This window comes from Equus caballus, chromosome 14 (genome assembly GCF_041296265.1).
Source record: "Equus caballus isolate H_3958 breed thoroughbred chromosome 14, TB-T2T, whole genome shotgun sequence".
Classification (NCBI taxonomy): Eukaryota; Metazoa; Chordata; class Mammalia; order Perissodactyla; family Equidae; genus Equus; species Equus caballus.
This window is the reverse complement of record NC_091697.1, coordinates 62,634,109-62,649,750: the sequence shown is the minus strand read 5'-3', so window position 1 is coordinate 62,649,750 and position 15,642 is coordinate 62,634,109. Positions and strand designations below refer to the sequence as shown.

At 39.6% G+C, this 15,642-nt stretch overlaps 1 protein-coding gene across 7 annotated transcripts in view; it reads left to right on the top strand.

The window, feature by feature from the left end:
* CCDC192 (coiled-coil domain containing 192) overlaps positions 1–15,642 on the top strand; it is a 224,797-nt gene that overhangs the window by 17,780 nt on the left and 191,375 nt on the right. For 5 of the 7 annotated variants that reach the window (XR_011425093.1, XM_023617767.2, XM_023617768.2 and 2 more), the window contains exon 3: positions 9,521–9,628. Coding sequence is in view for 6 of the 7 variants with exons in the window: in XM_023617767.2 (XP_023473535.1) it covers positions 9,521–9,628 (108 nt within the window). In the remaining variant the exon portion in view is untranslated. The remainder of the gene's footprint in view (positions 1–9,520; positions 9,629–15,642) is intronic. The other 2 variants (XM_023617766.2, XM_023617764.2) reach the window with 1 other exon arrangement.

Here is a 15,642-nt window from a genome sequence, read left to right as displayed (position 1 = left end):
GAAAAGGAAGAAACAGAGCAGACCAAGTAAAAACCCTCTTTAGCAGACAGAGAAGGGTACAGGCTACGCCCTCTTCTACTGCATTTTTGAATCTTTGCTCTTATATTATACATAATGATTTAATTTTTCCAACAAGAAATAACCAGGGTAAGTTAGTTGCATAATGCCAAGACCACTAGAGTTTCTACGAGTTTTTGGTCCCTGTGATCAACCCTCAGGCTCTTTCCTAGGCTGTGAGCTCCCAGAAGCTACACCATAGAAACATAAAACCTAGAGTTTAAAAAAAAGGTGATCTTTTTAGACTTCCTTCTATGGCTCGGGCATTACGCTAAGCATTTTTCTGCATTACCACACTGAATCCTCACAGTAGCCCCCGCTAAGTTAACATCTCTTCTGTTTTTAGAGGTGAGGAAATGGAGGCTCAGAATAATTAAATTACTTGCTTACAGTCACAGACAAGTAATAATCAGTCAGATTCACATTTGAAATCAACAGAGTCCATTTTAATTAGTATTAAGGGGAAAATGAACTATTAAAGGATATTAGATATTTCAGAGGATCTCTAGGAGAGTCAGAGAATGAGACTTGGAGACTATACCTAATTATTCTTCCTGATTTTGGTGAAGAACCTATTACTTCTACCACTGGGCATAGGCCCCACATCACTTGTTACTTCCCCTGAGCGTGAGATATTACTTCTAAGTCTGCTGTCGCTGCAGCCTCTGAAAACACAATGACTCTGTCAACCTGGCCAGATTCCATTCTATTTGGCACCTTTATCATATCACTCTCATCCATATTGAAGTGTCAGGCTGGTGTGTCTGAGTGGTGGAGCCTAAGACACATGCCTACAGCTTGGATGCAAAAGATGCTTGAGAGGGAGTTCCTGGCTTATACTTTCGGGAGATGGAATTCAGGAAAGGAAAAATTCTCCTAAAAGGGAAAGACCCTGGACCATCAAAATAGCATGACAAATGGCCACCCCAGAGTGCAAGATGAATTAGACATAATGGTCTTCTCGTTTCACAGGTGAGAAAATTGAGACCCACCGAGTAGTTAATGTTGGGCATGCTGTGCCATCTTCTCTGATATTCTGGCCATGCCTCTTAGTAATGTTTGGACTGGAAGACCTTAAAAGACGTGGAAATTCACAGCAAAAGAGAGCTCTCTCATCTGTCCTCTGCTTACCCTATCACATTGGAATGTACTATGGAAATTGTTGCTGAACTTTTATCTGATCTAAAAGGGTGCATAACCCATTTTTCCTTCAGATTTTGATAAAGAGGGCAGTCTGAGCAAATGCCAGGCTGGGTTAGTGGGTAGGGGGGCATTCTCATGGAAAAGTTTTCTCATGGAACATCTTTAAGTAAGAATCTCCTTAATGGATTTCGGGAACAGCATCATTAGAGTATTGAAATTCTTATCATTACAGTTAAATTACTCGGATTTTTTTTTAAGTTTACTTATATAGAGCCTAAAAGTCACTGGCAGAAAAAAATTACCTTCACTCTGAACACTGTCAATCATAAAACATTTATTGTTGATTATACACAGTGTAGCAATAATTTATTCACAAAACTAAGTTTGGAAAACCTCAGTGAATTTGGGCAATAAAATTCCATCACCCTACTTATAAGCTGACCTGAGAATCCTTCTTCTTACAGACATGTGTATTTCCTAAACACTGGAATGCAGTGGGAAAAGGAAAACATTGTTGGTCAACATGCCAAAGTACTGAAAATCTAAATTTATGATGTGTGAGAAAATAAATCATCCTGTCACATTCAAAGCACTATCTTTACAAATGGGAAAAATATTGGCGTTATTATGTGCCCTACTGAACCAAAATTTTATTTAAAACAAATAGTATTTTTTAGATGTTTTCTTTATTAAAGGAAACAAAATCTTTCCTTATGTAAATTTATCTTATGTTGTTTCCCTTTTTTTATTTTATGGTTTTATTATATTTGATCTTTTTTTTTCCATTTTGTTCTCACAACAATCCTGTGAAGTAGGAAAGAGTAGTTGAATTAATTTTAACATTGACTAATTGCTTCACTTCATAATTTACCTGCCTTACACATTTGTTTCATAAATTATTTTTTATTTTTGTGTGGTAAAATATATATAACATAAAATTGACTACTTTAACCATTTTTAAGTGTGCAGTTCAGTAGTGTAAAACATGTTCACATTTTTGTGCAACTAATCTCTGGAACTTTTTCACTTTGCAAAACTGAAACTTTATACCCACTAAATAACAACTCCCCATTTCCCCTCTCCCTTGTTTTTTAAAGAAATCAAAACTATTCAAAATAGTAAATTACCTTGCTATGTCCTTTTGCCTTTGTTTTTTTTATTATGAAGGAGATATATTCTCGCTTTGCTTCATGGTGTGCAGGGTGGGTTAGCACTAGTTACTGTGAGGTGTCAGTTACGGGGAACCAGCCTTCTTGGGAAGGTAGGCTACTTGCTCTACTGTCCAGAAAGGAACCATTTTGTTTCTTTTGAGTTTGGGGCATTCCTCCAGGAAGAAAAGATTATTTCTTTATTTATCTGCATGATTTACAATAGAGGCAACAAGAACACATTGATACTCTCAATCATTAAGATTTGGTATTTTGTTTTATTTATTTTTTATTTTTTTGAGGAAGATTAGCCCTGAGCTAACATCTGCCACCAATCCTCCTCTTTTTGCTGAAAAAGATTGGCCCTGAGCTAACATCGGTGCCCATCTTCCTCTATTTTGTGTGTGGGATGCCTGCCACAGCATGGCTTGATAAGGGGTACATAGGTCCACACCTGGGATCTGAACTGGCAAACCCTGGGCTGTGGAAGCAGAATGTGTGAACTTAACCCCTGTGCCACTGGGCCAGTGATATTTTATTTTAGAATAAAAAGTAAAGGTGGCTGGAATACTCTATTCCTTCTAAACAAGGAATTCATAATGGGGGACCATGAATGGCATTGAGAAAGAGCTTAAACACCCTTAAAGTGTATGGAAAATTGTGTGCATGTATGCTTATTTTATGTGTGTGCAAGCATGTGCAGATCATTTTTTTTCCTAGTAAGAGAATTGACAGACATCATCAGGTACCCAAAGAGGTTTGCGATGTTTAAAGTTTTAAGAAATTGACCTACAAAATCAAAATGGTAGAGGGCTATTTTAAGTCACAAAACAAATTCTGTAACATAATATGAACTCAAATTCAGGCCTAATCTAACCCAGTCTTGTTTCGCTATTAACTAATTTAAATGATGAAAGATACATACTGTTTCCTAGGTCCTTTTTCTCCTCTGATAGTATTTGTTCTCGGTTTCCAAGAACCTATAAAGCAATGTTATCTGAGATAGATTTGCAATGTTTGAAAGCAGGTTAGGTCTGCCTTCTCCCGTAATCCTTCTAAAATCTACCAGAATCCTCATCAAAGAGAAAGCACAAGACCCCAAAGCACAGCAATATATTATGAGTGAGTATAAAAATGTTAAATTAACCACCAAACTTTAGGCATTCTTTTGATCTTTACCTAAAACTAAATCCCAAGATATTTGTATTCAGGAGAAATTCTAAGCTGAGAATCTGGTGAGGGTGTTAATCCTGTCTGTCTTGTTACCACTTATTTCCCATTGCTTAGCCTAGTACCTGCCGAATAATGAGCCCTCAATAAATATCTTTTGAACTTAAATGAATTGAATTGCTTTGAACTCAATTATAATGAGTTGGCTTGCTAAGAATTTTGGGTAAGCCATTATTTAAAGTTATTAATGTAGCTATCAAATGTCACATTGTCGTTTGTGTTTAACTTCCACACCAAGGATCTTATAAATTAAATCGAGTCAACAATTCCTTTCAAATACCTTTCTCTTTGATTCTAACAGTGATGCTATAGAAATGGAAAAGGAGTTAAATCTTTTATAGGGTGAAAGATGACCTTTAGAAACGTATTTTTTCTAGGAAAAAAAAGTACCCCGGAGCTTTGCTAAAGCAACTTGGTATTGACTACAGATCCATCTTGGACTTGGTCCAGGGGAACTCAGGGACCATAGTTCAGAAAAGGCCACCCGATAAAACACGCAATTTGTAATTTGAGTGATCATCTAGATAGGGGGGTTTCTATACTTTTAGATTTCATAAACCAGTAAGAATTTCCACCCCCAAAATAATTGGGGTTAGTTCTTGTAGGAATGCCAACTTTCAATTTTTTTCAAGACAAAATACTAAAATACAATAATTCCCATATACTATCATTATCATTTGTTAAAGAAACATCCTCGTAACACCAAAATGCATAGAACGATCATAATCAGAATAAAGGACAGTCCTCTAAACGGAATAAATTTGGTTTCATGAAAAATTCACAGTGTTCTTGTAAAAATTTTGCTTTTGTCCTTTTCCTGCTGACTGATGAAAATGTTATCACAAACCAGCACTGAGCTATGGGCTGGGATTTGGGAACCACTAACAGAATTAAGCCCTCTTGGCCTGAGATTTCTTTGTTTCCCCTTCCATAACCACTCTCCACTCTCCCCCGACGCTGCTCTCTTCCAGTGAAGCTGGTCTCTCTGGACTTGTCATTGAGGCTCTCTTGCCCTCTGGCTTCTTGTTGAATTCAGCCCAAGGAAGATATAGACAGTAGAACAGAGGGTGGGAGGAGAGGAGGTCAAGCTATTTATTTCACTGATCCATCCACCACTACTGCCTGGGCACATTTTGTTAGTGGCTATATTCCTCTACCCAAGGTCTTAGTTCATGAAGATGGCCCTCTCCTCAAGCTGGCTTTCCAGATCTGTAATAATGCTACCCACTTACCTCTCCCCCTACCTCTTCAGGTCAAGATAAGCAAAGAGTATCTTTGCTTCTAAGGAGTGTCACACTATCCTTTGTTGATGCCCTTGACTGTGCCCACATCCATGCCCTTCAGTAAACTGCCCCCAATCACTCCATTGCAGTAGCCACCTGTTTCCTGCTGGGACCTGACCAACACATTCTTCATTTAAAGATGAAAAAACTGAGGGTCCAGGAAGTGAATCCCAAAAGTCACATAGTCCAAGTCACGTGGTCAGGTAGAATCAAGTCAGGTCCAGAATGTGGCCTTCCAGATTTCAAGCAGAGTTCTCCTTAGTCAATGCTCATCTGTCATGCTCACATGGCCATTTCCATTGAAATCATATTGATGGGCACTTTCTGGAAACTTCTCTCCACTGGACTTTGACAATAGTTGTAGTTTGTTCAAGTTTTGAATTTAAATGTCTTATTAGGTGACTATTGAAGCAAGCACAAACACAGAGAAATACTGTTTTCACTAAAATGGATTAGAATCAGGAAAACTGAGTCGTTAAAATGTTGCCTAATAGAAATTAGCAATTTAGCCTAAGAAACTATTGCAAAAGCTAAGTGCAAAAGGACATGAGAGTGATGAAATTTCCACGGTAAAATGAATTCTGACGACCAGAGATTAGGGGAGGGATGAAAAAAATCTGCCCTGGGTAAGGAGCTGAGGTGGGGAGCTGCAGAAAGGCTTTAATCCGTATGAGAAATGACTTCAATCTGCATCAGAGATATGAGCAGGTCGTAGAAGGGTAAGGAAGTTTTGGGCCTTTGCTCTCTGTCAAGCAGGGGGAAAGAGGAATGGACCACAGTAGTAAATAGATGAGACATCAAGCAGGAAACTTGATCATTGCAAAATGTGTTGAAAGTGTGTTTTATCTGGCAGGAAGTTACTGTACTACTGGGCAGGAGCTGCTGGAACCCTCCATGTTAGAAGCTCCAGATTTCTAGAAACATTTGTTTTAAACTGACCTACATCAAAATGCTCTTCTGTAAAGGTGGAATCTGCTATAACCGCATGTTTATTCAGCAATCTTGCTTTTAAATAAATGTACATGAACATATTTAACATATTATCTTTGTTCTAACTGCATACTTAGCAGTTTCCTACTGCTGTGGTTTGATCATTTGCTGTTACAAAAGTGTCTCTAAGAGGACTTTCTTTTACTAGGGTTTAAAAATAGGCTGGCAAGTTTTAATATCAGATGATTCTCCTTAAAGGAATTGGGATAATAGAATTATTAATAATAACATTAATTGAGCCCTTCTTCTGTCCAAGCAGTTACCGGCTTTACCTCATTTAATCCTCACAATAACCCTTCCATCACCCAAACCCGTGGCCATGTCCTTGCCCTCTGCTGCACCGTCTGGCCCCTGGCCTTGGCAAACAGACTTTCCCTGGCATCTGATCCCTGTCAGTGTCCCAGGCCGGATGCATGGAATGTATTGCTCAGTGAAGTGACTGTTATGGCCTCTCAGCATGAAGGACCACTCCTTCTGAGGCAACCACCTTCCTTGACTGCTGAGCCTAATCAATCAACAACTGTTTAGTGAGCTTCTACTAAACACTCGGTGAAGTTTTGTCTGGTCTCTGCATACAGGAGCCTTTCTAAGTGTTACATGTGGATTCAGAGCAGGTGGAAGATTTGTATAAGTCAGAGACCTTGAACCAGGGCTGAATGGTAGAACAGGTTTTCATGGCTGAAGAAAAAGAGTGAGGTCATTGTAAGGCAAAGAAATACTGGCTTAAAAGTAAGGAAGAGGACAATGAAAAGATATTGAGATGGGTTAGAGAAATCAAGAAAAATTAAATTAGGAAAAAAGAGTAGATTTTCCTCCAGTTTCTCAAATGAGAAACCTCTGCAGCCAAAAGAAAATCTACTCTTACAATTTTGTATAAGATTTGTCAATTAGTAGACTGTCAACATTAACACGCCTGCATAGTAGTCTAGTGTCTTCACTGTAATCAAAGAGTTTATTGAGTTTTAATATTCTATAGTATTATTTTAGTTTGATCATCTTGGTTATCTTATCTGCAGGTACTTAGATTACTGGTTTGATATTTAAGTAGAAAATTTTAAGACAAAGAGTAGAAGTTAAAAACTGGAATTCCCAATGAATTGCTAGAATTTACCATTTGAAAATCTACAGACACAGGCTCAATTCCCAAACACCTGTAAATATCATATATTTTAAACAAGCAATGTCATATAACAGATTGTTGATTAGTACAATTCACTCATCAGTTACTTTAATCACCAAGACAGTTTCATGGCCATAATAAAGATAAATTGCTTTATGTACAATGTATCCGTATGTGCTGGAAGTAGAATGAACTTAATGGTCTAAGTCCCACCTTTCTGCTCTTCTGCCACCACATCTTGCAAAATTGGGACAATGACTAATTGCACCTAACGTTTTTAGGGACCTTGAAACCAAACACCTATGTCCAAAACCTCTAACTCCATGTATTTACTTATTTCTGAAATTCTTCTTTTCTTTTTTTGAGGAAGATTAGCCCTGAGCTAACTACTGCCAATCCTCCTCCTTTTGCTGAGGAAGACTGGCCCTGAGCTAACATCTGTGCCCATCTTCCTCTACTTTATATGTGGGACATCTACCACAGCGTGGTGTGCCAAGAGGTGCCATGTCCGCACCGGGGATCCGAACCAGTGAACCCCAGGCCGCAGAAGCAGAACGTGCGCACTTAGCCACTATGCCACGGGGCCAGCCCTGTTCTACACACGATATTTTCTTAAATCTACTTATAAAACAGAGTCCTACGTTTTTCAACAACAGTCTTCAGTCAATCCTGTTGCATTTGGCTTTGACTTAGAATGCTTTTGTCTTACTGGAAATGGTTGTCCTTCTTGGCTGAGGAAACTTGAGATGTTTGGAGAAAAAGACCTGGAGAAATAGATTAGCTGATCTTACTGGGTCTACTCACAAGAATTTAGAAAATTTTTTCTTGAGATCAAACATTAGACAAGAGGATTCTCCCTGGAAATAGATCAGAGATTCCCAATGCTTTTGGAACAGTTTGGCCTCTTGACAATTTCCCCTTTCTTCATGTTTTGCAGCATGAATGATACGTAAATGTAAATACACAAGAATTTTGTTTCAAGTCTCATTTTTTGAGGTGTTTTTGGACTGACTCTTGAAATTATTGCAATCATTATGGAATGCTGAGGATCATTGGTTCATCCCAAGTATCACTGCTCTAGCCCAAGATGTTCATCCCCCAAAGTCCAACTTGTGGGGGAGTCTATGCAGCCGTGTGTGGCAGAGCTTGACCTAGGAGCCAGGCTGTTTTTGAGATGTAGCGACTTTTCTTCACCCCTCATCCCATAGAGTTTCACTTATATAAAAAGCCAGTGGTAGGGCCCTAAGGTTCAGAATATTCTATGAGCAATTATAGGAACTGAATGAATGCTTTATTTTTATGGCTGGTTCCATTTACCACCAGATGGCTCTATTGTATCATCAGGAAATGCACACATGTGTAAAATCGGTGGGATCACTAAACCAAAGGGAAAAGACAAAGCAGTAGGTTTTTTTTGAATATGTGAGAATACAGTTCTTTCTTTTTATGGGGTTAATTGGAAGCAGCTGCCCATAGCCTGAACATTCACAAGAAAACAGGACACATTCAAGGAGACTATAGCAAGATCATAATCCCAGCACATATGAGGTTTTCTTTATAAGTTTTCATTTCATTGTGTAATTATTAAGTATTATAATAGCCAAAGAGTAGTCAAGAAGCACTCTAGGCTCAGTAGGGCCTGTAACTAGTATTTCCATACTGATTTTGCATACTCTTCCACTCGTGGATGAGCAAGAGAGACTTTAGAACAATTTTGAGAGGCAGAGTCTCCGCGTTTGCTGATTTGAGTCATATTAGCCGTGTTCTGGGGAAGAATGATCTGATTCTAAACCATGTAATATCTTTGCTGTAACAGAACTCAGGATAAGAAGGTGACGATCAGAGAAAACACGAGGTTCTCTGAGTTCAAATGACTCTGCTCCTCATGATACATGAATGTTAAAAACGTAGGCATTCTAGGTGACATCTCTTATTAGGAATGTGAAAATTTTTCTTTTTTTAAAGATTGACACCTGAACTAACAACTGTTGCCAATCTTTCTTTTTCTGCTTTTTCTCCCCAAATCCCCCCAGTACATAGTTGTATATTTTAGTTGTGGGTCCTTCTAGTTGTGGCACGTGGGATACCACCTCAATGTGGCCTGATGAGCAGTGCCATGTCCGCTCCCAGGATATGAACTGGAGAAACCCCGGGCCACGGAAGCAGAGCGCAGGAACTTAACCACTCGGCCACGGGCCCAGCCCCAGGAATGTGAAATTTTGGTCCTGACGTCTTGAAAGAAAGTTCCCTTTGTATCAAGAATAAAAGTTGCAAATTAACCAAATCCCAACATGGATAATTTTATTCTAACTTTCTAAGGCTGTGCGTTGTCATAATTTAATGTACATTTTTTACCCTCCCTTTAGACTCTAAACTGTTAAATAAGACTATTGTTTTTATAACATTTCACTGTTTTATTACTGTGTTGAAGAAGAAAAGGAGATCATTGGTGTGAGTTTTTTAAGCCTATCTGTAGTTCTCAAAGTTGTTAGAGATGTGCTCAGGAAACTATCCATGTCAAAAAGTAATACTTGATTATTGTTTTAAAGAAAGAGTCCCTGGAAACTGGACGGATGGTGTTTACTTTGGCACAACTCGAGTCCTTAGAGATTTGCCTGAAGGAAGCAGAAGAAAAGGCTAAAGCCTTATCTGAACAGGTAATACCTAACATTAGGATTGGAAATATATGTCCTCAGTGTGCAGTAGAACAAGTGCATGTTTTAACGTCTGTGCCTGTTGGTACACATATGTGCACCTGTGCAAGCACACACACACAGCATTTCATTCATTTTAGGTATAACAATAAGTGCTTTAATCTGTAGAGAACTTTTCAGCCTTAAAACTTCTTTTACATTTATATTTTGATTTTCCTTCACCACAGCCCATGAGCTAGGCAAGCCATCTTTAAATGAGTGGTTTTCCTAATTAAGTGAAGCCTATTTGCATTATAAACAGACAAGCCCAAAGCTAAGATAAAACCTATAGGAAATATACAGCAGTAATTTTCTCGAATTATTTGAGGAAAGAGAATTTTTCCAAATATTGGCTTCCCTCTTGGGTTTTTGAAACTCACAGAAGCAAAGCAGGTCACAGGTGGAGCATAGCCTGCACGGGGCAGCCTCGACACTTTACAGGTCATCTGCGTACACAGCAGGTCCCTGGTTTCAGAGGCACTGTGTGTATTAGAAAGCTAAGACCAGGGGCTGGACCATTTCCCAACGGGATTACACTTTGCAAATGGTGGAATGTATAGTGCAAATCCCACTGCGACTGCTGCTCTTTCCCCCTGGGCCAGGGGGCTTGGCCCCAGAGAGCGAAGCTGCCTGGAGTCTGGGTCCTGCCACAGCACAGGACACCACTGCTCACTCTTGGTGACAATCAACGGAGGAAAAAGGACAGAAGAGATCCTGAAATGTTATAAACGCTTATTAATTTCTCATGGATTGGTATGTTTTGCTAATATATTTAAGAAACTTTTGAAAAACAATTTTTTTAGGTTTTTTTCATAACAAAGACCTGCACAGCAAATTTTGATTGCATCCAAATTTTAGAATTTTTGCAGAAACTAAGGGGGAAAGGTGCTTGTGTTATGAGGAAAAGTATAATTAACATGTAATGTGGTGACACACACACAAACAGCCTCCATTTCTTTTTCAGTTTACCAAAAAGAGTATCTGTTACTTTGGGTTGTGTTTATTGTTAACTGACTAAATGTGACTGATGCAAGGGGTCACCGGGGACATACATCACTTAATGAAAGCGTGTTGCCTTAGGCCCAGATCCTTTTGGGAAAGCTTGCATCTCAGCCTTGTGCCATAACTCTGACTTCCCAACTGGTCTTTTCTCTAAAACAAACAAAAAGAAGGCTCAAACTGTGGCAAAATTATGAATTACAAAGAATGTAGTGATGAACATGAGGAACCACTTCAAAGCACAAAAACCAAGACTTTCAGAGCTGCCAAATGGAGAAGGAATTTTGAATGGCTGACATAAAGGAGGGCACCCCTGCTGATATTGGGTTACACTAAGAAGTTATATGTTTATTTTGTAATTGAATGTCTTTTAATGATTTCTCATTTAAATTGGTAAAATTCAATTCACCCATAAAAGTACTCATTCCTTTTGTTCCTTATAAAATGTTTTTATCCAGTACAAGTAGCCTCTAATATTTGATTTTTTTTTTTTTTCTGCTTTATTTCCCAACCCCGGCCCCCGGTACATAGTTGTATATCTTAGTTGCAGGTCCTTCTAGTTGTGGGATGTGGGGCGCCACCTCAACATGGCCTGACGAGCGGTGCCATGTCCACGCCCAGAATCCAAACCCTGGGCTGCTGCAGCGCAGCGTGCAAACTTAACCACTGGGCCATGGAGCCGGCCCCTAATATTTAAGATTCTTAACTTGATGATCCCTTTATGTAGCATCAAACAATTAGATATATTTTTTTCACTGCTTAGCAGATTAAACATGTAAAATGGAAACTAGATTTCACTCAACTTCTTTGTACCTACCATGAGTAAGATGCTATTTAGGCGTTTTGGGAAGAAAGATAGATAAGCCAGGGTTTCTCTACCCAAGTAGCTCACAACCAAAAGAATCAAGGAAAGAGCAGGAGAATGAAAATAGGTGTTTGTTTGGTTCCCAGATAAACTACACAATAGCATTAAGTTGCAAGGTCTATGTGTTATTTTCCTAAAGTATTGTCTTTGGAGTTGCCAAATTTGCATAACCAAGTAAAGTTCATTGGAAGTTGGCAGTGCTTTGAGGAAAAAGAGTATGATGTGCAAAAAAAAAAGACCTATTACAGGCATTTTCAATATTACATTTTTAATTAAGTTGAGTATTTTATTAGATTTGGCTGTCTCCGCTGCTACTGTTTTGAAACAGGTTAATCAAATACAGAAACTTTCTCAGAGGATTTAATCCTGAGCTTTTGCTTTTTCCAGTGTTTTAGTTTAGTCTTATTCTGGAAAAGATAAAACTGTAAGAACATTCCCCTCCCTCCTATTTTTAAACTTAGTAAATATCTTAAAAATGGGATGACAGAAGGATAGGGAAAGGTAAGGGGAGCCACCGACCTTTCTGAAGGCTAAGATATGAGACTATTTCAGAATGCAACACCTGTCTCAAATAAACGTTTGTCCACTGGGTGCCACTGTCTTCCTTACTAGGCTATACCACTAAGTGGCTGCAAAAGGAGAAATTGTCTTCAATACTCAAGACAATGATGTGTGTGTGTGTGTATAAAACAATATTTTTGCCTGTGTGTATGTTAAGTCTTCTTTTAAATATCATTAATTTAGGATTTGTCACGAGGATATTGGAATTGCTATCTGGCTTTCACTGGTAATCCGAATCATGTGTGTCAGCCATGAGGCTGAGCTCTGGTCAGAAGGGCTGGCCTGGTGGGCTAGTAACAGGTGGGGAGAGCAGAGGAAATGTCGAGGACAAAGATTTGTGCTGGAACTAAGGAGTGGAAGCTCATTGTATTGTCAACCAGTGTGTCCCACCTTTGAGAAATGGTAGATCTCACTGTTAGCCGAATTTTACTTCCTGGCTTTGCCTCTTAGAGAAGAACATAGAATTAACTCAGTATGGAAAGTATACACGCCTACGGTTTCATCTACTCTAAGCTTCTGCTGGGTCTGCGCCTCCCCTTACCTAAACTCAACCTTCCTAAGGTCCCCTCCAGCAAGATCTCTATTGGCTCACTATGAAAAAGAAGCAGCTTAGAAATAGGGAAGAAATAAGGAGATTGTGGGCACTTCCTCTGTGAGGTCACACAGTAAACAGAATTCTTTGTTGGCTTCTCTCTAGCTAACAATTATTCTTTATTTCTCTGCAGTTATGTCAGTATTGTCAAAATAAAAGAAATACGAGATCAGGATAATTTGCAATTATGACATAATCTGGGCTATTCACAGTTTAAGAAATAAGTTTGCAGCAATTCAGTGGCCAGAGGGAGAAATGGTCATAAGAATCCAACTCTTGTTCTGGGTAATAATGGTAAATAATTCAAAACATTACCAAGTTTTGCTAAAGAGAATACTTGATTGTATTTCCTGTAGGTTAAGATCAGTGGGAGGTAAAGCCTGGAAATTGGGTAGTAGATAAAGGACAAGAAGGGGGAATGAGAAAGAAGGAAAAATGTTGAGGAGAGAGGAGGAAGAAGAATAAAAAAAGTTTCTGGAGAAACTCATAAAAAGCAGCTTTTGCAAGTGTACTGGCTTCTACCACCAGTGATAGCAGGGACAAAGATACAGAAGGGACAAAGAAAGAGGGTCAGTGGGCTGCAGTTTATGACCATACACAAGCAAAGACATCCCACAGCTTTTGTGCAGAGACAGGTTCCAAGAAAGTGTCAGGAAACCCAGTTTCACAACGGAGCACAGATCCAGAGACACCCCAGTCCAGAGGGACGTGTCAGGCCAGTTCCTGAGACACTTCCTCCGGCAACAACTTTGGCCCAGTGTCTTCCTCATCCATCAGGGGCTCCTGGCAGTAGCTCTAGGAGAGCTCAGGCTTTGTTCCTGCTCCACTACTTGCTAGTTTTATGACCTTGGGCAGTTTACTGAATCTCTCTACTCACAGCTGTATTTTCTAGAAAGGGGTAAACATACTGAATTCATAGGGCTGTTGGGAGGATTAATTGAGATAAGTGTGTCTGGCTCTTAGTAGGTTCTCAATAGATGTTCATTTATCTCCACTCCTGCTAGTGGTCATAACAGAATGTGTGATTCTCTGTGGCACATGTCGTGGGCTTGTGAGTGTATATAAGAAATTTCTTTCTTTACTGGTGTCTCTCAAATTGTTCGAATGATGCTCAATTCGTAACACAGCGGTTCTTCTTCAGTGCTGACAATGTTATGGTATTTCAACCGGGAAACACGCCCCCCATCCCAGCTCCCTTGTTTAGCTTTGGCACCATCCAGCTTTCTCTTCTACTCTTTTTCAAGTCTTCATTTGGGAAAGGGACTTTGGTCCTTTAACCTTGCTCTTCCTTGCTGCTTCATCTCTTGGGTCTTCTGTTTCTGCCCAGCTTGGGAGTTGAAGGAGCAGTGCTGGTATTTGGTCATTTCAAAGTTCTTTTGGGGAAATCGGGGAGCAGTGGGGGGGATCTGTGATCATTCCCTCACCAAGGAGGTCGATCCAGTAACAACTATGTAGTCAGAATTAGCTTCAGACATTTTCTGGATACCACACCTAGCAAAATATTAGTTACATATTGTGTGCCATAAACACTAGCAGGAAAAGAGATTTCATGATTTGGTGCAAGGGCTGGAGGTAGGAAGCTTGGTGGTGAACTTGACTTTTTTTTCTAACCATCCTTTTTCCTAGGCAGGAATGAGACATAGACAAGACACAGCAAGGGGTCCCTTTATGGTCTTTTGGTGCATAAAAATAATTTTTCCCTTTTTGTTTACATAAAGAGAGGTTTGTTGGTGATACTCAAAATGCAGAGAAATTTCACTAGATAAGAATGTGCTAGTTTTTTTTTTTAAAGATTGGCACCTAAGCTAGCATCTGTTGCCAATTTTCTTTTTTTCCTCTTCTTTTTCTTCTCCCCAAAGGCCCCCAGAACACAGTTGTATATTCTAGTTGTAGGTCCCCCTGGTTGTGCTGTGTGAGACACAGACTCAGCATGACCTGATGAGTGGTGCCATGTCTGTGTCTGGGATCCAAACCAGCAAAACCCTGGATAGCCAAAGCGGAGCGTGTGAACTTAACCACTGGGCCACGGGGCTGGCCCCAGAACGTGCTAGTTTTATTTCCCAATATTAGGAAAAAGCACATGTGAGCCGTTTTCTTACTTCTAAGTAATAGCTCATGTGCCAATTGGGCATAATTTTCCCCTTACCTGATAAGAGGGACATTTTTGAAGGCCCCAAATAAAACTAATAACAGTGCCTTCCTGTATCCTCACTCTGTAGTGAACTTGACCAGTTACGTTATATACAAAGAAGATTCCTTTCCCTTTCTCTTTCCCCCTGGGGTCTACCTGCCTAAGGTTCTCCTCCATCTTAAAGAATACCAGGAGCAATAATGGAGACAAAGAGTGAAAGTGGGGGGTGAAGTGGGGGAGGGGAGTCTAAGCTTGCATCCTACAGAAATGCATGTTGGTACCAGACACTCCTGCAATGCATTGCAAATGATAGACAGTGGGTGGAGGAACTGACATTTATTAAGCACCATCAGTGTTCCAGGTACTGTGCTTAGATTTATGGACGTTTCATTTGATCCACACACGAACCCTATGGGATTATAATAATGAGGAAAACGAGACTCAAAAACATTAAGTCGAACCAGCCCTGATGGCTTAGTGGTTAAAGTTCAGCATGCTCTGCTTCAGCAGTCCAGTTTTGGTTCCCAGGCACAGAACCACGCTACTCATCTGTCAGTAGCCATGCTGTGGTGGCAGCTCACATAGAAGAACTAGACTTACAACTAGAATACACATCTATGTACTGGGGCTATGGGGAGGAGAAAAAAAGAGAGAGAGAGGAAGATTGGCAACTGGCAACAGATGTTAACTCAGGGTGACTCTTGCCCAGCAAAAAAAAAAAAAAAAAGTTAAGTCATTTTCCCAAGTTCATACAGTTAATAAATGGAGAAACTGATATTAGAACCTAGGTATTTTTAAAATTCAAAGCTCCTATTCTTAAGAACATGTGG